Genomic DNA, 23,243 nt, shown 5'->3' on the forward strand with positions numbered 1-23,243 from the left:
TTGTTTTGATCCCGGATGGGTGTTGTGGGTTCGTTTAGTGTTCACTGTGTCATGGTGTTTATGTGAAGAAGATGACCGGAGCGCCAGAACGGATGTCGCACATTCGTTTGGCACTGAAAGGGATGTCCCATATCTGTCGACGGATGTCGCACATCTGTTTGAAGGCGAAACGGATGTGGGACATCGGTAGTGCCGTGGGCGGTTTTTCTTTTTATTTAGTATTTATTATTTTGTGAACACTAAACGAACCACATTTTTATTTTGCTCTAATTCCTATTTAGCATCTTCTAAGGACTTCACTACATTCATGTCATTTGTTTACTATAACAGAGGATTCCTCCTCAGGTTGCAAGGGAATCCTTCAATATATATGTATCAGTTTTTTTTCTCTCTTTCAATCTATATCCTATCAATGTCTGATTGAGGGGGGAAAGTTTATTGGTGATGGGTTATTTGCCCCTCAAATCACAAACCAAGATGCAACCTAATCATGACTCTTATGATATCCACATTGTTTTATGAAATTTCACAGTCATTCACAGTAATGTTGATGTACCACAATGTTATGTAATTTGGCTTACTCCATCTATTTTTTCATTATAACAAAACGTAGAACCTACTTCCAAAGTGATGTGAATTTGATTATGTTTCCAATAACATATACATGTTAATTTCAACATAGATAACTATTGGGTTCGGAAATTAGTGAATTACATAATCTAGTGATGCATAATAAACACCACAATATCTCTAGGGCAGTAGGTACTTGGATTAGTAACCAATTTCTTATGGTCAATGTGAAAAAGACTTCAGGATGAAGATAGTATTAATTTAACTTCAGAATTATCATTTAGTATTGTACCCTTTGTGGCTTCCATGACCCCCTTTGTCATAAAGACGAAGCACCCCACATGGCAAGGTCATGTCATCAACCAAAAATAGATGATTAAATAAAGAATAGCACACCAGTCAAGGAGTGGGATACAGAATAACTAACCACAAGCACTTGACTAAGGGGTAGCTTATAATAAGCAGCCAGTGGTCCCGTCTGCAGTAAAATGAAGAGTCATGAATAACATAAATTGATAATAAGAACAAGGTTTCATATGTAACGTAAACATCAACCTATTAGGATTATGAGAAAGGGATAGTTAATACAGGTAGGATATTACTGGTTAGGGAGTTAATAAGTTAAATAAATGCAAGGATTTATATATGTTCATTTGGAGATTGAACTTTGACACTTTATGAAAGGAGAAATCCTTTGTGAAGGGCAAACCTTGGAGGTGAGAGAGTTATGGTATTTCTTGTTCTTTTCATCCTATTCAATAAAAAAATCTTTCTCTTTTCTTGTTGTAATTCCTACAACTTGCCGGATCTTCAAGGGACAGGCAGTGTTGGAGATGAAGTTCATGTTTGGACAAGAGGATGGAGCTGCCAGCATCTATAGGGGCAGACCCAATTGGTTGATTGCTAGGGCTGAAAATTTCTGAGGTACAAGAAATTCAGTCATTCCATAAGCTGCAATATGCATTCATGGGCACGAAGGGTTTGGCCATGCAATGGTTTGAAATTCTTGGTGCCAAATGAACCCAAATTCAAATTGGGAATCCTTTTCTCAAGATTTGATCAAAAGATGCTTATGGTAACCATGTCTTTGAAAGATTGACTACCTTAAAGCAAGAAGAGAAATGAGATGGAAATCTGCATCAAAGAAATGCATACTTCCACAGTGTTCTTGAAAGAGAGGACCAACAATTATCTAAGTTCAAGCAAATGGTGCAGCAGTGGGTGAAGAAACAAGAAATCAAGCCAAATTTCAATGAAGAAGCGTAGGTGAAGTGTTTGTGGTGAAGGCAACCAACTTAGGTGAAGTGTAGCATCATTCTTGCAAGCAAAAACAACACAAGATAATAAGAGTTAAGACACAATTCTTGTAGAGAAAAATGTGAAAGATGAATCAGAAAGGTTGAGGGAATAAAAGAGAACAAGATGTAGCTGAAACAGTAGATGTAAAAGCAAGACAACACTCAAGAGGTGATTGATCCCCATTCAACCAAGCATGTCAAGAAATTATGCAAGGGAGTGATCAAAATATTGCATAATACAGAGGTTCATTCTTGAACAAGAATGGTGTAGTCAGCCCAAACAGGGGGAGATTCAAATGAGGAACACCCTATCTGTTATTACATTAAGAACTTGAAAAGGTACAATGCACTCAAGTGTTGAATGAGATCAAGATAGGGAGATCATCAGAATCCTTGAACCTAGAGAAGTAGGTTTTTTTCTTCGAGGAAGAGGTAATCAACCCATCATCATACTTTGAACCAACAAACAAAATCAGCAAAGGTAGACATTGTTGCGCAGGACAATGGAGATGGGGAGCTGGTTGTTTAGGATTTCCCATCAAAGACCACCCAATGTCTCAAGTAGAAACCTCCCATGGGTTCAAATTGGATCTTTGTTTCAAACTCCAACAGTGGACCTCGTACAACACTCACCCAGCTCAAGTCAAGGTCAAACTGCACTCATCCTACTCAAGAGAATATTTGGCCTGCAAACAAGGGAAAACCAAGGAGTGGCTTCAATGTCATTTAGTTGATTTCGAAGGCCACTAAAAGTTTGGAGAAACAATTACATGAAATATATATGCTATCAATTGTAACCTTGAGGACAAGGTTGTACTTTAAGAGGGTGGTATTGCTAGGACTATGGTAAAGGGAGAACTAGTTAATACCAATGTTGTCAAACTTGAGGAATGAGAGGGAATAAAAGATCGTAACACGACTTTGCAGAGTTAAGCATATTAAAAAACTATACTATAGACATGAACTTAAATTAAGAAAATATAGACAAGAAAAATAACTAAATAAATGTTAGGTTCCTAGGTTTGGAACCTAGCAACACACCCTCTCGATGCCGATAAAAGAGATGAAACCCAAACAATAACACCCACTGACAACAGATAATAGAGATGAAAGAATGGATTTTCTTATTCACTGTTAAAATGTATTATGTTTATGTTGTTGTTTGATGTTGTTTGTGTGTGTACCCAACTTGAGAAGTGGGTTATATTGTGTAATTGTGTTCTGTCATGGTATTCTATATATATATATATATAGAATACCATAACCTTGTAACTTACACTTTTCATATATGAATAAAATGTCTTAGTGTTTTAACATGGTATCAAGAGCCAGACCCAGTGTGTCACTGCTGTCGCCGCCAGTTTCCGCCGCCGCCGATGCTATCACCGTCGCCGCCGTACGCCGCCGCCGTTTGTCAGGCAAAGTTGAGGGTTAGGTTCGCCTAGTGAAGCGCGACCCAACCCTGGTGGCCGCTTCCTCAGAAACCTCCACACGCTCCTCCACGCGCAGCCTCTCTCCGATCTACGCCGGCCACCGTCCGGCCACCGTCACGGTTTTGACTGGTGACCAGCGGATCTGGACCGTCTTCTCGAGCGACGACCAACATCGTCGGAGTCAAGAGCAGACTCCTCTTCACGCGCCGCCACGCGCCACCTATCTCCAGCAAGTTCCCGGCGCGTGGTCCTCACGCGCCGCCTGTTTCCGGCGACTCTCCGGCGCGTGTTCCTCACGCGCAGCCTTCTCTGTACTGGGTCGACACTGTGCCATTGCAGACAGTTTTTCGTAGCTTCCTCAGCGTGTTTTGGCCCCTTGCTTTGCTGGTTTGGTAGTTGTTGTTTGCACCTAGGGTTTTCTCTCTTAAATTTCACATTGGAAAGCTTCATTTCTTAGTATGGTTGAAGAGGGATTCTGATTTCCCATAGTCATAAGACCTTGTTTCTTTTTGGATCCTACTCACAAATCTAGAATGACATCGTCTACTAAAACTAATTTCTCCTTATCTGCCACTTCAAGGAACGGAGCTAATGGAGGATGCCATAGTAGTCGAAGTGGGTATGTGCAATGTTCAAATGAAGAGTATCAAGAATTTTTGAGATACAAGTTTGAGAAATCCACTGGCCATTGTCAGTTTCCTTTAGTGCCAAGTATGTCAAGTGCACGTATCTCACAATCTGCGGAATGTCAAGGTTCATGGATTCTTGATTCAGGTGCCTCAAATCATTTGTCTGGTAACACTCGTTTGTTTTCCTCCATTACCTCTCAAAAAGTTCCTCAGTTAGTTACTATTGCCAATGGATCCAAATTGACATCTCAAGGAATCGGCAAAGTGTCTTTATCTCCCTCACTGAACTTAAATTCTGTTTTGTATATTCCTCATTGTCCTTATAACTTAATGTCCGTGAGTCAATTGACACGTTCATTAAATTGTTCTATAACATTTACTGCTACTTCCTTTGTCATACAGGAACATGGTACGGGTCGTCGAATTGGAGAAGGATATGAGTCAGGAGGATTGTATTTCCTAAAACCTACCTCTCTTGTTTCTTGCATTTCAACTTCATCTCCTAAAATTTTACATGATCGTTTGGGTCACCCAAATTTGTCTAAGCTGAAGTTGATGGTTCCAAGTCTTAAACACATTCCTGTCTTAGATTGTGAGTCTTGTCAGTTAGGAAAACATGTTAGATCTTCTTATCCAAAGAAATCTGAGACACGATGTAAGTCTATTTTTTCTACCATTCACTCTGATATTTGGGGACCGAGTCGGGTTACTTCCTTTGGTTTTAACTATTTTGTAACCTTCATTGATGAATTTTCTCGATGTACGTGGGTTTATCTTATGAAAGAGAGATCTGAACTTTTAGCCATTTTTATGTCCTTTGTTAATGAAATTCAAAATCAATTTGGAAAGACAATTAAAATTCTCAGAAGTGATAATGCTAAGGAATATTTTTCTGCTGCATTTTCTTCATTTTTATCTTCCAAAGGAATTTTACATCAGTCAACATGTCCTCACACTCCACAACAAAATGGCATAGCTGAGAGAAAGAATAGACATCTTATTGAAACAGCACGTTCTCTGATGTTAAATACTAATGTTCCTGTTCATCATTGGGGGGATGCAATCCTCACTGCCTGTTTTCAAATCAATAGGATGCCGTCTTCCTCTCTTGAGAATAAAGTTCCTTATTCTGTTATTTTTCCAAATGACGCCCTATATCATATTCCCCCACGTGTATTTGGGTGTACATGTTTTGTCCATAATGTTTCTCCTGGTCTTGATAAACTTTCTCCCAAGTCTATTAAATGTGTCTTTTTGGGATATTCTCGCATTCAGAAAGGATATAGATGTTATTCTCCCTCCACAAGAAGGTATTATATGTCTTCTGATGTCACCTTTTTTGAGGATACACCCTTCTTCTTGTCTTCCAAGGAGTATCCTTCATCTGTTGAAGAGATGCTTCCTATACCATTATGTGATCCCTTGGTCATTCCCGCTTCTCCATCTTCAGCTCAAACTCAGAATGCACAAGATATTGTTGAACCACCTTCCTCCGTGCCTGAAGATCCTCGAGACTCAGCTCCTTCTCCATCAGATTCTCAGACCATGGATCCTTCATCCTCTTCGTCCTCTCTTGACTCAAATCAGGCTTGGCCTATTGCTCTTCGAAAAGGTATTCGATCTACTCGAAATCCTTATCCTGTTTATAATTTTTTAAGTTACCATCGTCTGTCTCCTACATATTTCTCCTTTGTTTCCTCCCTTTCTAACATCAAAGTTCCTAATAATGTTCGTGAGGCACTTGATCACCCTGGATGGCGACAAGCCATGATTGATGAAATGCAGGCACTTGACAAAAGTGGCACTTGGGACCTTGTACCTCTTCCTCCTGATAAGAAACCCGTGGGATGCAGATGGGTATATGCTATTAAAGTTGGTCCTACTGGTGCCATTGATCGTCTTAAAGCTCGTCTAGTCGCAAAGGGATATACTCAGGTTTATGGTCTCGACTATTGTGATACTTTTTCTCCGGTGGCCAAAATCAGTAGTGTTCGTCTATTTCTTGCCATGGCTGCCATTAGACAATGGCCACTTCACCAATTGGATATTAAAAATGCCTTTCTTCATGGTGATCTAGAAGAGGAGATATACATGGAGCAACCTCCTGGATTTAGTTGTGTTGCTCAGGGGGAGTCTAAGTTAGTTTGTAAATTACGTCGTTCACTCTACGGTTTGAAACAATCACCTCGAGCTTGGTTTGGTAAATTTAGCCATGTTGTGCAACAATTCGGATTAAAACGATGTGAAGCAGATCATTCAGTGTTTTATGGGCATTCTACTCCTGATAAATGTGTTTATCTAATGGTTTATGTTGATGATATTGTAATTACAGGAAATGATGTTGCAAGAATTGCTCAATTAAAGGATCATTTGTTCAACCACTTTCAAACCAAAGACTTAGGTCGGTTGAAATATTTCCTTGGTATTGAAGTGGCACAATCAAAAGAAGGAGTCATCATTTCACAAAGAAAATATGCCCTGGATATTTTGGAGGAAACAGGTCTGACAGATTGCAAGCCCATTGATAGTCCTATGGACTCAAATAAAAAGTTAATGAAAGACCATGGTGAACCTTTCTCAGATCCAGAAAGATACAGAAGGTTGGTTGGAAAACTGATATATCTCACCATAACAAGACCTGATCTTTCTTATCCAGTGGGAGTTGTGAGCCAATTTATGCAAAATCCTCATATTGATCATTGGAATGCCGTGGTCCGCATCCTTAGATATGTAAAAGGGAATCCAGGTCATGGACTATTGTATGAGAACAAGGGAAGTACTGAGTTAGAAGGATATTGTGATGCAGATTGGGCTGGTTGTCCGAATGATCGAAGATCTACTACAGGATATTGTGTACTCCTTGGAGGGAACCTTGTATCATGGAAAAGCAAGAAACAAAGTGTTGTTGCTCGATCTAGTGCAGAAGCTGAATACCGATCTATGGCCATAGCTACATGTGAACTTATATGGATCAAACAACTCCTTCAAGAATTAAAATTCTGTGAAAACAAGCCTATGAAGTTGTATTGTGATAACCAAGCAGCTCTTCACATTGCCTCCAATCCAGTGTTTCATGAGAGAACAAAACATATAGAAATTGATTGTCATTTCATCAGAGAGAAGTTATTGTCCAAGGATCTCATTACAGAATTTGTCAATTCTAATGAACAATTTGCAGATATTTTTACTAAGTCTTTAAGAGGGCCTAGGATTCAGTTTATATGTTCCAAGCTTGGTGCATATGATTTATATGCTCCAGCTTGAGGGGGAGTGTTAAAATGTATTATGTTTATGTTGTTGTTTGATGTTGTTTGTGTGTGTACCCAACTTGAGAAGTGGGTTATATTGTGTAATTGTGTTCTGTCATGGTATTCTATATATATAGAATACCATAACCTTGTAACTTACACTTTTCATATATGAATAAAATGTCTTAGTGTTTTAACATTCACAATAGTAGAATTGTCACTTTACAGAGAATGGGGTTGGGAGCATAACCTCCCTGGTTGAGAGCAAAACCTCTCTCTACAGGCTAAACCTGACTTTACAAAATAATACCCGATAATCCTCTCTAGAGTTACAAGAGCTCTATTTATATCAGCTCTGACCCGCTACCCGTTTTACAACCGACACCCCCACACCCTTAACTCCTAAACCCACCTATTCTATCATCCTATATCCTAACAATAAATCATAAATATTTATATCCAATACATAACAGAACTAATTTTATAATTCATAAAAGAGTTCAAGATGTACTTGGAGATTGACTCATTGGAAGAAATTAGGAAGATAAGTTTTACGTTGATATCCTTCTCCATTCCATGAACCTAGATTTTGATCATGTATTTAGAAACCAATTTTGATAGGTCATGATGTTCCATCCATGGAAAGCCTCATAACTTGATTGCTTCGTGTTCCCATCAGCCAAAATCTTTATGATTTTGCTAAATGATTTGCCAAGGTTGCTATTGTAAGAGATTGGGTTATACTCACGAAAATTATTTCTTTTTACATGGTATTAAATATAGTAAAACTAGGTATAGGATTAATCTCTCTTGTATCTAAAACACACATAGGGTAATATATTTACAATGAAGAATGATACAAGTATATATGGCAACCAAACCTAGATATGGTAAATAAAAGATGTTAAAAACAATATCAACAATATCTACCAATATCAAACTGTTAGATGTTAAGATGTGTGTTTCTGTTGGGCTCAACCTATTCTGTATTAAGGGCATTGGTCCATATCTTACAATATAAATAAACTATCCTGTGTATACAAAACACACAAGGGATATTTTCTCCCAGTCTTCTCTATTTCTCACATGGTATCTAGAGCATAGGAATAGTTCCAGCCAACTCCACGGTCTCCGGCACCCATCACCGTCGTTGTCGCTGCCGCCACTGCCGTTGCCGTCGTCGTCGCCACCGTCACAGGAGTTCCAGAATCGACCGATGACCACACCATCAGAATCGTCTCGGCCGGGCGACCACCGTGGTACAAAGATCGTGGCGAACGGACCACCCACACGCCTTCACGCGCCGCCGCAACAGTCACCGCCATTGCCGCTTCCCGCCGCGCGTGCCGACTAGAACCGCCGTGATAGCCTCCTCGCCCTCTTTCTAGATATGTGGTCGTTGTGTCAATCGGAGCACTTTGGATTTTTAGGGTTTCTCCCTCTCCATGGCGTTTTCCTCGTCTACAAACACCTCTGTTGGTGGCTCATCTTCTGATCCCTCAATATACACCAATTATGTGAATGTACACTTGTCCATTGACAAGTTAGATGGCACAAATTATGCAACATGGGCGTCCGACATCAAACTTTGGTTGAAGAGTCAAGGGTACTTAGATCACTGATGCGGTCGCACCGCATACAAATTTGATACAGATAAATAATGCAGTACAGTGCTAGGAAGTGACTCCTAGGTCGTCTCTCAAAGACCAATTTGGGTTCAGTCTCAGATCTAACACGAAGTGGGAGGGGGGGTTTTGTGATTTTTGTTTTTGTGCGGAAAAATAAAATTAAAACTGGAGTTTAAACACAACTGAATTTAAAAACACTAAAATAAATTTTAAACACGGTAAAAACTGAACGGTAAAAAACGACGTTTGAAAATAACATGAACAATAAAACACGATGACAAAATTTAACGGTGCAAAAAAATAGTAAACGATAAAATAAAAAGAGCAACAAAAATAAAATACTTAAATGAAAATGGAATTTATCAAAGATTTAACATTAAAATAAAATGACTGAATAAAACTCAAACCGAAGAAATGCTCCAACAGATTACACACTTTCAAAAATAAAGTTTTACATCATTTTAGTACAGGAAAATGAAAATCCCAGAACCCCTGGAAGAGAAGAAACCGAGAGCCTCTTCCAGGCCTCCAAGCCGTCTGCCCCTACTCTCACAATTGAGATTCTACACTACCGAGAGCTCTCCTTTTATTGCCAAAATCTTTGACAACTACTGTGTGCCCCTCCTTCATTTCAGCAATTTGTTTTGTCTCTAGCGGGAATTTCTGCCAGCAAATCTTAGCTTGGACGTGAGAAAAGAAAGGTGAGGGCCCTCCATTTTGCCAATTACTCTTGTCATCTTCTACACCTTGCAGACGTGGCTTCCTTCTCCATTCCTTCTCCCTCCACATTTCCATCATTCTCCAAAACAATTGCAAGTGTTGCTGCACGTTCCTCCATCATTCACGTTCCTCCATCAAGGCTTGTTGCTGCACCAAGAACTTGGTCGTGTGTTCTCTTCAAGGGCCGTGAGAGCCTTTTCTTCCCAAGCTGCTGGAATAACCGAGAGCTCCCCTGGGTGCAGGCCGTGATCTTCTCCTCTTCCTTGGTAGACCAGCTGATGCACTCCTTCTTGCTCCCAGCAGGCCATGTGATCTTCCACTCCATAGAAGCCTTTCCCTTGGACATGAGCTGCTGCCAAGCCATAGAGAAAACCGTGAGCTATACCCCCTTGGACGTATCTTCTTCAAGTGCTGCGTGAAGGCTTCTCTTCCAACACTGGTTAATTCCTTCCAGCCGGGCTTCTTTCTCAATGACTAAGGCCGTGTGTGTTTTTATGAATGGAAGAATCAAAACCAAAGACACCGTGACACCACTTCAAGCCAATCTGAATTCATTTCTTTTGTGTAGGGCCGTGGTGTTTTTTTTTTGGTGCTCTTTCTCCATGCCGTAAGATAGACTTGATAGCACAAAGGATAGCTTCATTCTTTCTTCACTTAATGGCTCTTTGATGTGCCAAAAGCCATGAGGGGACCATTTCAACAAAATTCAGACTTTGTTTTGGAGTTGCTACGTGATATGGATCACTAAATGACAAAATAAAGCCTTGGGAATAAAAGTGAGTGGTGGCCCATATGTTGTCTCCTTTATAAAATGATAAAATAAACACAACCAATGCAAGGTGCACTCTTCTTTTTATATGGCCGTGACATTGATTCTTGTTTCTTTTAGAAACCAAATTGAAAACAAAAGAATTTTGCTTTGCATTATTTTTCCATGACCGTGAGCTTCCAAGTAAAGTGGTCCCTCCTTCATTTCATTTGCCAACGTGAATTGTCCACATAGGCCATGCTATTGTCTTCCAAAACCGTGGCTGCACTTAGAACTTCCCTTTGCCAAAATTAATTTTCCAAACATGAATGCTTTCTATTTTTTAAGAAATCAAATTCCCTTTTTGTGATGGTTGCAATTGCTGTGTGTTGTACTGATGCGCCAAGCAATTTTTGCTTCTACAAATTACAAAAAAAAATATTTCATTAGAGATTAACACACATTAAATCACTGCAGAACAACTTCGAGTAAATAACACAGTGTACAAATAAATTTTCTTCCAAATGTCCTAAAATATTATCCAGAATTTTCCCTGCACTCAATAATGTAAATAATTAGTTTCAGATAACTCAAATTAATTAAAATAAGAATTTCTGATCGGATTAAGCTCAATTCAGTAAAATGGGAAAATATTGGACAATTAAACACAATTCCCCGATTAATTCTAGTACAGTAAACTAAGTGAAGTGAAGAAAATAATGATTCATCAATCACCTTACTTAAAATGTGACTACTGCTACCATAAAGTCCACCATTAACTCCTCATTGAAACAAATGTTTCGATTATATGAAACATGTTCAAAAGTATGGGCACATGCGAAGTTGTTATACACAAATGACACTTAGCGTCTTTATGGTGTGTGTCAGGACCTATTAACTGTTATTGGTCCACGTAATCCTGGTCCCATGGCAGAATATTTGGGTAAAATTCATGCTCTTCTTCATGATTTTAATGATATATTACCTCCTGCTTCCACTCCTGCTGAAGAATTGGAACAACGATCAAAGTTCTTCATGTTGTTGGCATTATACAAACTCTCTTATGTTGTCTCTCATGTCCGTGATCAGATTTTGGGTTCTCCTGTCATACCCAACTTTACTTATACTTGTTCTGCTCTTTTGCGTATACCGAGGAAACCCGTCACTGAGACATCTTCTCATACTGATGATTCCTCTGTTATGGCTGCCCAACGTGATGATCGAAGTCGGTCTCGCAAGCCAAGTAAAGGACGTCCAAAATGTGACCACTGTGGCAAGTTAGGCCACAAAATTGATAGATGTTATGCGCTTCATGGACGTCCTCCTCGACCTGTAGCAATGGCTAATTCTGATCCACCTCCCCGATCACCGTTTACAGACCATCCTACTCCATCTAATGCCGTAGAACAACCTGCAATCTTTAACGAATTTCTCAAATGGTATGAGGATCGTCAGCACTCTAGTTCCACTACATCTGCATCTGTTGCACGTATAGGTACACCTTTTGTTGGTCTAACTCACTCTCACTCCCTCGGACCTTGGGTCCTTGACTCAGGCGCCACCGATCATATCAATGGTAACAAGTCCTTGTTTTTTTCCTTGTCATGTCCGGATAATTTACCCTCGGTAACAATGGCTGATGGATCTAGAGTTTCATCTCATGGTGTTGGTACTGTTAATATTTTTCCATCCATATCCATTGATCATGTACTTTATGTCCCTGGGTCTCCCTTCAACTTATTGTCCATTAGTCGTCTAACTCGTACTCTTAATTGTGTTATTTCATATACTAAAGATTCTGTTTGGTTGCAGGATCGAAATTTGAAACACATGATTGGCACAAGATGTGAGTCTCATGGCCTATATCATCTCTGTCCTTCTCCACATGTTGGCGTAATCATGGAGTCACCATCCCTTCCTCATGCTGAGTTAGGTTATCCTAGTCTTGCCAAACTACAACAACTTGTCCCGAGGTTGTCAAAATTATCAAGTTTGTCGTGTGAGTCTTATCAGTTAGGGAAGCTTACTCGTAGTTCCTTTCCTCGTAGTGTCTCACAACAGGCGTCGTCCCCTTTTTCATTGGTTCATTCTGACATTTGGGGACCTAGTCGTGTTAAGTCCATTTTAGGTTTTCAGTATTTTGTTACCTTTATTGATGACTATTCTAGATGTACTTGGTTGTTTTTAATGAAGAATCGTTCTGAGTTGTTTTCTATTTTTCAAACTTTTTTCAATGAAATAAAAACACAGTTTGGGGTTTCTATTCGAAATTTACGTAGTGATAATGGCCGTGAATACCTTTCTCAACCGTTTAAACAGTTTATGGCTTCTCATGGCATTCTTCACCAAACCTCATGTGCTTATACCCCTCAACAAAATGGGGTGGCTGAGCGCAAGAATAGACACCTTATTGAAACAACTCGTACACTTCTTATTCATGGTCAAGTACCCTCACGTTTTTGGGGTGATGCAGTCCTCACAGCATGTTATCTTATCAACCGCATGCCATCTTCCGTCCTAGATAACAAAATCCCTCATTCTATCTTATTTCCTCAAGATCCTCTGCATCCATTACCTCTTCGAGTTTTTGGGTCTACATGTTTTGTTCATGATTTTAGTCCTGGTCTTGATAAGTTATCTCCTAGGTCTCACAAATGTGTCTTCTTAGGATTTCCACGGTCACAAAAGGGCTATAAGTGTTTTTCCCCTTCCCTCAATCGTCATTTTATCTCTGCTGATGTCACTTTTGATGAGTCTTCTTTTTACTTTTCACATCTATCTTCTAGTTCTGTACCTCTCCCTGTTACTGTTGATATTCCTCTTATATGTGATCCTCCTGGTGATGCTCCACCCATGTTGTCTTCTCCTTCTTTAGACCCTCATTCACCACAGGATCATCCTTCACCTCCACCCCTTCAGGTTTATAGTCGCCGTAACTGTCTCCCTCATGACTCACTTCCGGTGCCGCCTCATGTGTCTCCTCCGGCTCCAGCAACTGAGTCTGACTTGCCTATTGCCCTCCGTAAAGGTATACGCTCTACCCGTAACCCTTCCCCCCATTATACTGCTCTTAATTACCACAGATTATCTCCATCTTTTTATACTTGTCTCTCATCCATTTCTTCTGTGTCAATTCCCAAATCTGTGAGTGATGCCTTAACTCATCCTGGTTGGCGTCAAGCTATGCTGGATGAATTAAGTGCTTTACATGAAAATGGAACTTGGGAGCTGGTCCAATTACCATCTGGAAAGTCTGTTGTTGGTTGCAGGTGGGTGTATGCTATCAAGGTTGGTCCTGATGGCACGATTGATCGTTTGAAAGCTCGACTGGTTGCCAAAGGCTACACACAGATTTTTGGTTTGGATTATGGTGATACTTTTTCTCCAGTGGCAAAAATGACCTCTGTTCGCCTATTCATTGCCATGGCTGCTCTTCGACCATGGCCTCTTTACCAACTTGATGCCAAAAATGTTTTCCTTAATGGTGATTTGCATGAAGAAATTTATATGGAGCAACCGCCTGACTTTGTTGCTCAGGGGGAGTCATCTGGATTGGTATGTCGTCTTCGCAAATTCTTATATGACCTAAAACAGTTTCCTCGGGCCTGGTTTGGTAAATTCAGCTGTGTTGTTCAACAATTTGGTATGTCTCGCAGTGAAGCGGATCATTCAGTGTTCTATCGCCACTCGAGTGCTGGATGTATCTACTTAATAGTGTATGTCGATGACATTGTTCTCACAGGAAGTGACTATCTTGGCATCTCTCAGATGAAACAACACCTTTGTCACCATTTTCAAACCAAAGATCTTGGCAAACTCCGATACTTTTTGGGTATTGAAGTAGCACAATCCAATGATGGTATTGACATATCTCGGAGGAAGTATGCGTTAGACATCTTGGAGGCAACAGGGTTAATGAACTGTAAATCTGTTGAGACACCTATGGACCCTAATATCAAACTCCTACCAAATCAGGGGGAGTCTTTCTCACATTCTGAATGGTACAGAAGATTAGTTGGTAAATTAAACTATCTTACTGTTATACGTCCTGACATTTCCTTCGCAGTTAGTGTGGTGAGTCAATTTCTAAACTCTCCATGTGAAGACCATTGGGATGCAGTTGTTCGCATATTGAAGTATATTAAAGGATCACTTGGAAAAGGTTTGCTATATGGTCTTAACAACGATACAAAAATCGTTTGCTATTCAGAGGCTGATTGGGCTGGTTCTCCTTCTGATAGGAGGTCTACTTCTGTATATTATGTCTCTATTGGTGGCAACCTGATATCTTGGAAAAGTAAGAAGCAAAGTGTAGTGGCAAGGTCCAGTGCAGAAGTAGAATATAGAACTATGGCATCAGCTACTTGTGAGCTTGTGTGGCTTAAACAATTGCTTAGTGAATTGAAATTTGGAGATGTCACTCACATGACACTTATATGTGATAATCAAGTTGCTCTCCATATTAGCTCTAACCGTGTCTTCCATGAGAGAACCAAGCACATTGAAGTTGATTGTCATTTCGTTCGAGAAAAATTCATATCCGGAGATATCAGGACTGAGTTCGTTAACTCAAGCAACCAGTTGGCAGACATATTCACGAAGTCCTTACGAAGACCTAGAATTGATTATCTTTGTAACAAGCTTGAAACATATGATTTATATGCTCCAGCTTGAGGGGAAGTGTTAGATGTGTGTGTTTCTGTTATTTGGGTTCAGCCTATTCTGTATTAAGGGCATTTGCCCATATCTTACAATATAAATAGACTACCATGTGTGTATGCAAAACACACAAGGGATATTTTCTCCCAATCTTCTCTATTTCTCACACAAACAATAGCAAAAGTCTACATTTTCCTAATTAACATAAAACACAATATATAACACATGGCTTCCCTGACAAAACAGCCTTAAATCATATACGTACAAACAAGTTTACCTATTAACAAGCTCTATTAAGTCATACCTCTAATCAATGAGACTCCACAGCCTAAGAACTACATCCCAGTGGCTGTCCTCTATGATGCTTAACGCAATATTTCTGGTCAACCCCTCAGTAGGTAACCTTTTCTAGCCCAAGACCGATCACAAGTAAGGTGGCTTTCCAACCATTAACTTGAATTTACAATTCTTAAATTTAAAATTCTTTTTGATTGCCGTATAATGCCAAACAATCAAAGTACTCTCTGTTCCATTCAAAATTTACAAGGTCACAAATGTGAATCTGTCATCAAATAATCATGGTTCACTAAGAGGAACTTTGATTTCAAGATTGCCAGCATGACTACCAACTTGCTACAACTTTCTAGTTTTCAATATGCTAGGCTCTAACATTCTAGAAATATTATAGGTGGCATTTGGATAAGCAGAATAAGTTCTTATTCAAGATTAATATAACATAAGAGCCTATATAATAAGCATACTAAAATAAGAAGAGATTATGTTTATATTCACCTTGAAAGTAATTGAAATAAACTAAAGGGACTCATAAGAAATTCATAAGTCAGTTTAAAATTAGCTCAATATAAGCTCTTCTAAACACACAATATTCAAATGAGAAGAAACTAAGGAGCTAAACACCATCCACTCTGTCCGAGCTTAAACTGCCGACAAATATTGTTATTCCTTTAGCAGTCATTGTCAATTTCAAGATTTTCCTACCCCTGTTGTCGTAATATTAAACTTATATACTTTCAGTCTTTTAACTGTTTACAACTATTGATAGTACATATAACTTCACAAAAATGCCAACCAATAAGAGTAAATTTCAATGTGCAGATTAGAAAAGCTACCATTCAAAGTAGACTATAAGCTTAAGCGATTAAAGGAACTCGTGGTCAATAAATTTTTGTGAGTGGCAAGGCAAGTGATAAGCTATATAGACAGCACAAATTGCACAGTCTAAAGTTAAATATCCACATGGTTAAGAGAGAGAAAAAAAAATCAGCACATCTTGTTTCCTTACTGATTCACCACTCAGATTCATGTAAGTCTGAGGCTTTGCAAGGAAGACAGGAACTTCACCAACAAAACCTGCAACAAACCAACTTGCGCAAAAATTCATGAATACAATAAACATAGAGAGAAAAACAGAAATATCTAAGCAAGGCAGCCGGCAAACCTTTTCCGAAAATGGCTTTGGAATGGGCAGTGTTCATAGGAATCCCCTGCGACTCAGCAAATGCATCAATCATCTCAAAGCCCACCTAGACAAAAACATATTTTGGAAATTCATCAAGAAAATGCTAAATCAGATGCTGATTATGCCCCCGTAACACTGCAGAACACTTCTAATGCAATTTAAAGACAGAAGACTAAAACTAGTAACCACCGAAACAAACTCCTAACAGAGCTGTAGAAGCAGAAGCAGAAAAAAGATAAATGGAAAGGAAAAAAGGTACATTGTGGCGAGTTCCTGCGTACTTGTTACCAGGATTGCCCAACCCCACAAAAAGCCATGGGCGTGGCACAAGGGTGCATAAACAACGGTTGCTCAACCAATTAAGCATTTCCTCTGCAGAAAAATTCAAAAAAATAGAGTTTCACTTTCGTCTATTCGAAGCTGTTGTCAACATAGAAAATCAACGAAACGACAAAGTTGAATATGCATTAGTAAATTAATGAATTAACTCTCTTAGCTATCACCATTCTCTCTCCATCTTCACAATCACTAATCACTGCAGCAACTCACTGCTATGTGTGCCCATGATTCAAAGCCATGCAATCAAGCAATGGGTGTCGGGTTTTACCCGTAATTACTAATGGAATTGTTGAACTAGAACTCTAATCAAGTCTCTCAAACGGGTCAGTGGCACGACCATAAACCACACTGTAGCCTTTTAGAAAACCTATGGCTATCAAATGATCATAAACCACGCTTCTTGCCCAACATCAATTTCTACACTTTACACAAGGACATAAAATCTCATTTCCTTGAGGTCTTCCCCTAGTATATGAAAAATCCAAAAAAGGTTCGACACCATTGATGTACTCTGCATTAAACCTTGGAAGTTTAGTCCACTCTTTGTCCATGCCCCTTAATATAATAAATGATAGAATTGTGTTATATAATGTAAGTTATTCAATAATTTATTTCAAAACTAATATTCCAATTATGGCAAGATTTAGAATAAGTTTCTGAATCTTGTACATGCCACGTGAACAACACAATGACAATAAGAACCAAATTTCCTTTCTTAATTTCATCCAGTGAAAAAATTTTGTGGATTACTTTCTAAATCTATGGAATTAGATTAATATAGACTACTCTTAGTATTTTTTATTATAACTATTGAAAATAGTGAAGAAGATTAGGAGAAATCTCCCTTATGTGTTTAGCATACACATAGGGTAGTTTATTTATAATATAAGATAAGGGTTAAACCCTAAATACAGAATGGGCTAAGCCCAATTAACAGAAACACACAACTTAACATCTAACAATAACAATATTAAAGAAGAATCTATTTTCAAATTGGAGAGAAATAATATATCAGGCAATTATTGCTACCAAGAAATCAAATTTCAAAGACATTTTGTGGAACTTGATATTTGCTTTATTTTCTAAGAAACACGTAACAAGTATAAACTCAATCATGTTAACATCTTGTTGAAATTAGAGGAAATATCTATAGAATCTTCCTAATTAGAGAAAACATGTGTATGATCTTCTAGATTATTTTGTTTCCTTATTTCCCTTTCTGGAAGATTAGATTGCTATAAATAGAAGCAAGGAGAATGTAATTACCATGAATGAAAATAATAAAATCATTCTCTTTTTCAAGTCATCTCACAAATAATGCTAAAAAGAAAAAATATATAAAATAAGAATTAATCAAAAACAGATGAAGAACAATGATCACTAACCTGTTTGTCTGCTCTCTTAGTTCTAAGTTCCTCTACAACTCAATCTTAGAGATCTGTCTTGCTTTCGAGATCCGTAAATTCAAAGTGTCTTAGACAAAAATCACAATCCTCAACAACCAAGCCTTTTCCAATCAGTAAGTTCAGCTAAATGGATCAAATGACATTACATTGTATAGTACCAAAGCAGACATAAAAAAACACAGTTTTTCAAAATTTTAGAGATGCTTCAAACCAGCTCTCGAACAATTACGAAATTCCACAAGTGCATACATGCAATTTGCAAGCAAGAACAAAATTCTGATTAAAGACATGAATTCAACCTAAGAAACTATAACACTAGGAAGAAACGTATCATTTAGTTTATACCAATAACAGACCCAAGTACCAAATTATCCCCACTTGCAATCTATACTTTTCTACAATCAAAGACACAAAAATGTCCATTTATTTAAAAGCAAACATGTCCAACCTGTAACAACCAAGTGAAGCCAAATGTTGTTTCAATATACCAGGGACAGTGAAAAAGAAAAACTGAAAATGAAAATGAAAAAATCTTAGTTTTAAAAATGGAGAGACAAAGACAGTGATGGAGTTTAGTGCAAAAGAGAGAATGTAAAGAATCTAACAGGAGAGAAGTGATGAGAGTCTGTACGGATGAAAAGATTAATAAACAGGGGTTAAAAAATGCATCAAACAAACCTTCAAATGAAAGTGAGTAAGTGGAAAAAACAGATAAAGATAGAACCATTTTTGAAAATAAACCTCTGACAAGACATCATGAAGAACTGCATTAGAGGACAAAAGACGATCACAGAAAGTTAGCAGCGGTAAAGGAAAGTTAGCAGAGGCTAAAACGAAAAACATTCAAATAGTTGTTAAAAACCTCACCCTTGAGACAAGAATTACTGACAAAGCACAATGGTGAAATCCTATGAAAAAAGTGACAATAATCATATGAAGATATCCACAGACAACAATCCTGTGAGCTTGGTTCAAAGGGGGCATCAAATCCCCCTCCCACCCATTCACTATCTTGCTTTATTTGAGAGAAAAAACTGGACTATGAGTTAAGTTCTGCAACTGAATAACACCATTTTTTTAAGGCTAAAATAAAAACTTGCTATCATTGATAGTACACTGTTTTTTTAAATTTCATCATTAAAATTTTTATTATTTTAGTGAACAAACACTTCCCAGTGCATGGCTTAAAGTCAATCAGCACACATGCTTAAAGGCAAGCAAGGAAAATGAACAAGTATTTTATTTTATAACAACCAGGGGCATGTAACAGCCTACAAGTCTTATGCTAAAAGCCAATGCTTTGATGGAAAAATAGAAGTAAAATAAAGAGATCATTCTCATCAATTGTGGGGAAACCTAATTACACTACACATTTCTCAAATCATGATTCCATAATAATTCCATTTCACAAAACCAAGTCACTCTTCAACTTAACCAGAAGCTTCAGGAGCATTAAATTGCACATTATTTCAAAATAACATGGGAAAGAAAACAGGGCAACTAAAATCATTAGGCATGTCCAAGCTTCAGATTAAATATTGGTTCTAAAATTGATTAGCAGAATCAAAGTTGAAGGGCTTAAAGATTAGTTCTATGATTGGTTCATAGGATCAAAGTTTGTAGAAAAATCGTGAAACTGAGATGTTATAGTCTCTATATAGTAATTGGAGTAGTTAAGGTATTTAAAAATGTCAAATTATATTGTATATGTATTATGATCAAATGAAAGTTTAAGAGAAATTATTATAGACTCTATTCATTGTGGAAAACTAAGTCCAAATATACGATTCAATAACATTTTTCACTCTTCCAAATATAAGGAAACGTAAAAGTAAAAAATTCATGAAAAAAAGAAGAAAAATTAACAAACACGTGTTTAATATAACTTTTTTTTCATTATGAACACAAATCAATTACATTTCTAACACTGTTGATGGCACGTAAACATCAAAGCACAAGCATATAATTGTTGTGTTCACACTTTATTCCTCACATATGTGCATATAAATAAATATAATCAGGCTCTTCCTCTACTACATGATTCTTCAATCCTAAGTAACATTTTAGTGGAACAAGGCAAAGAATGACAAGACTAAGGCACCAACCAAGGATTCAACAACAGTGGCTGAGGCACCACTGCTGGGGCCAGGAGCAGATGAGTAACCTCTGTGGCAGCCAATGCTGCACTCATGGAGGCAGCAACTTAACAAATATTTCAATTATGACCACAAAATCGCACAGGAAAATGGGAAAGAAAACAGGGCAAAAAGAAGTTTCAGATTTTTCTTACTCAGATAACAAGATAAAACCCAAACAACTGGAAAACCCTAAAATCAAATCAGCAAAAACTATCTATCATCTACCAGCTGAAGATCGTGAACATACTGTGTTGACTTTATCACAACAAAGAATATTGATTATTTTGGCATACAAGCATAAACCTAGCCTGTGAACTTCCACACACACCTTTTAATCTAGCTTCGTCAAAGCAGAACAACAAATGAGCATCACAAACGGACCAAATATCTAACAGTGAGTTAGATGCAATAAATCAACCACAGTAGAAACCACACACATAGGCAGAGAAGAAACCTACTCGTACAACAATTAGGGAGGAAAGTAAAACACATGTCCTAAATTCAAACCAATTAATCAAAACAGCTGTAAAACCCTAAATTATATTAGAAAATAGATTATTAACCATGTGAACCGAACAAACAACACGCACATGAGGAGAGGGGAACGTGAATGTGAGGTCTGAAATGGATGGAGACGAAGATGAAAGTGTTTTGAGGGAGATGCGCATGCACGAATGATGCTGAGATGAAAATGCACTCAGATAAACGCGATGAGGGGAATTCCAAAATGCGCTTATCAAAATAAGCCTGGCTTCTAAAATTGTTTGCTCTCGAAAGTTTTTGAATTTCTCATGTTGAAATCTAGAATGCATTTTCTGGAATATGCAAAAAAAGAAAAATGCTTGTGGATACAACAATCCATACTATATTTCTTTTTTCCCACAACGTTATCGAATGCAGAACTACATCTTCCGGAAGCAACAATCCAGAAGCCAATGCTTGTTGCCAAAACAAAAATCCAGAATACGAGTTCGAAAGCCTATTTCCAAACTCTGAATTCTGTTAACCAAATTTGCATCATTACTACAAAACTAAACAAAAAGAAACATATTCCTTCATACCTTCTCTACATACTGCAAGTTACATTACTTCAAAACACCGCCAGCACCACCCATTGTCGAACTTCTTTTTCTTCCAAGCCCCAACGAAGAAATCAATAGTGGAAGAACGTTCCGGCAAAGGAGAAGATCATTCCAAATATAAGTTCGAGAGGGTAAAACGGGTATTTCAAAACACATCAGGTGCAAGTAATAAATAAGGAGATGCACGAAGCAAACACCTACCAAGAATAATGTGAAAATAGGTGCTTATTGCAAAACGCCTATGTTGTTTACTGTTTAATTATTATTTTTTTTTCATTAATTGGACCAAACACATAGGCAGAGAAGAAACCTACTCGTACAGCAATTAGGGAGGAAAGTAAAACACATATCCTAAATTCAAACCAATTAATCAAAACAGCTGTAAAACCCTAAATTATATTAGAAAATAGATTATTAACCATGTGAACCGAACAGACAACACGCACATGAGGAGAGGGGAACGTGAATGTGAGGTCTGAAATGGATGGAGACGAAGATGAAAGTGTTTTGAGGGAGATGCTCATGCACGAATGATGCTGAGATGAAAATGCACTCAGATAAACGCGATGAGGGGAATTCCAAAATGCGCTTATCAAAATAAGCCTGGCTTCTAAAATTGTTTGCTCTTGAAAGTTTTTGAATTTCTCATGTTGAAATCTAGAATGCATTTTCTGGAATATGCAAAAAAAGAAAAATGCTTGTGGATACAACAATCCATACTATATTTCTTTTTTCCCACAACGTTATCGAATGCAGAACTACATCTTCCGGAAGCAACAATCCAGAAGCCAATGCTTGTTGCCAAAACAAAAATCCAGAATACGAGTTCGAAGGCCTATTTCCAAACTCTGAATTCTGTTAACCAAATTTGCATCATTACTACAAAACTAAACAAAAAGAAACATATTCCTTCATACCTTTTCTACATACTGCAAGTTACATTACTTCAAAACACCGCCAGCACCACCCATTGTCGAACTTCTTTTTCTTCCAAGCCCCAACGAAAAAATCAACAGTGGAAGAACGTTCCGGCAAAGGAGAAGATCATTCCAAATATAAGTTCGAGAGGGTAAAATGGGTATTTCAAAACACATCAGGTGCAAGTAACAAATAAGGAGATGCACAAAACAAACACCTACCAAGAATAATGTGAAAATAGGTGTTTATTGCAAAACGCCTATGTTGTTTACTGTTTAATTATTATTATTTTTTTCATTAATTGGACCATGTGTTTGTTGTTTGATTTTTTTTGTTTGTGATTTTACTCATGGTTATAATGTCCACACATGACCTTAACCACCCATCCGTCCCCATCTGGAGATGGTTTAGCCTTTAACCTAAACGGACACTCACATTTACGAGTGCCGTATACACTAGCCACCGCATCGGGTTTGTATTTCTGATATTTTCCCCCTCTTTCACATCCAAGTATGACGTAAGTTTTTCTTTCCCGCACACCAGTAGCTATGTCAGAAATACATCGGGTTTGTATTTCTGATATTTTCCCTCTCTTTCACACGACGCATACTCACACCACCACCACAATCTCGCTCGCCAAGAAGAAGAAGATTTACTGCGGGACATATTTATCATGGGGGTGCATTTCTTATAGAGGGAGCAATAATTAATGAGGTAGGTTAGTGTTGGTGAAAATTTACTACGGGACATATTTGTCATGGGGAGATGCAGGAAGTATTGAGTGGAGGTGGAGAGAGCATCTCTCTTTAAAACTCATACGTAACCTAATTTTGTTTTATTGCGTGTGATACTAACAAGGTCCAAATATTGAAAACTAAAACACATGGTCTAACAACTAAGTTATATCTTTTCAATGGGTGTTGCTCCCTCCACCATCACCCTATACT

The 23,243-nt window shown here is 38.0% G+C and overlaps 1 protein-coding gene across 3 annotated transcripts; it reads right to left on the reverse strand.

The window, feature by feature from the left end:
- Positions 1-931: 931 nt before the first annotated feature.
- Positions 932-21,639, reverse strand: LOC128196772 (peptidyl-tRNA hydrolase, mitochondrial-like). Of its 3 annotated transcripts, XM_052878375.1 has the most exons (6): positions 21,358-21,639; positions 18,138-18,281; positions 16,673-16,785; positions 16,393-16,477; positions 16,237-16,304; positions 932-1,048 (listed from the first exon to the last, which is right to left on the reverse strand). In XM_052878375.1, exons 3-6 carry the CDS (start codon positions 16,778-16,780, stop codon positions 947-949), a joined length of 363 nt encoding a protein of 120 aa, XP_052734335.1. In that variant the 5' UTR covers positions 16,781-16,785; positions 18,138-18,281; positions 21,358-21,639; the 3' UTR covers positions 932-946. The 3 variants fall into 3 exon arrangements, with proteins under 3 accessions (XP_052734335.1, XP_052734336.1, XP_052734337.1); XM_052878376.1 differs by lacking the exon at positions 18,138-18,281; XM_052878377.1 differs by lacking the exons at positions 932-1,048; positions 21,358-21,639 and adding an exon at positions 2,066-2,554 and having other exon boundaries at positions 18,138-20,150.
- Between the last annotated feature and the right edge of the window lie 1,604 nt (positions 21,640-23,243).

The sequence above is a fragment of the Vigna angularis genome, chromosome 5 (assembly GCF_016808095.1).
Source record: "Vigna angularis cultivar LongXiaoDou No.4 chromosome 5, ASM1680809v1, whole genome shotgun sequence".
In the NCBI taxonomy this organism is placed as follows: Eukaryota; Viridiplantae; Streptophyta; class Magnoliopsida; order Fabales; family Fabaceae; genus Vigna; species Vigna angularis.

Coding starts and splice junctions, on each gene's coding strand:
- LOC128196772 (XM_052878376.1), bottom strand. CDS start 16,780: ATGCTTAATTGGTTGAGCAACCGTTGTTTATGCACCCTTGTGCCACGC. Junction 16,305..16,392: donor CAAAGCCATTTTCGGAAAAG/GTTTGCCGGCTG, acceptor GGTTTGTTGCAG/GTTTTGTTGGTGAAGTTCCT. Junction 1,049..16,236: donor TGAATCTGAGTGGTGAATCA/GTAAGGAAACAA, acceptor ATTTTACTGCAG/ACGGGACCACTGGCTGCTTA.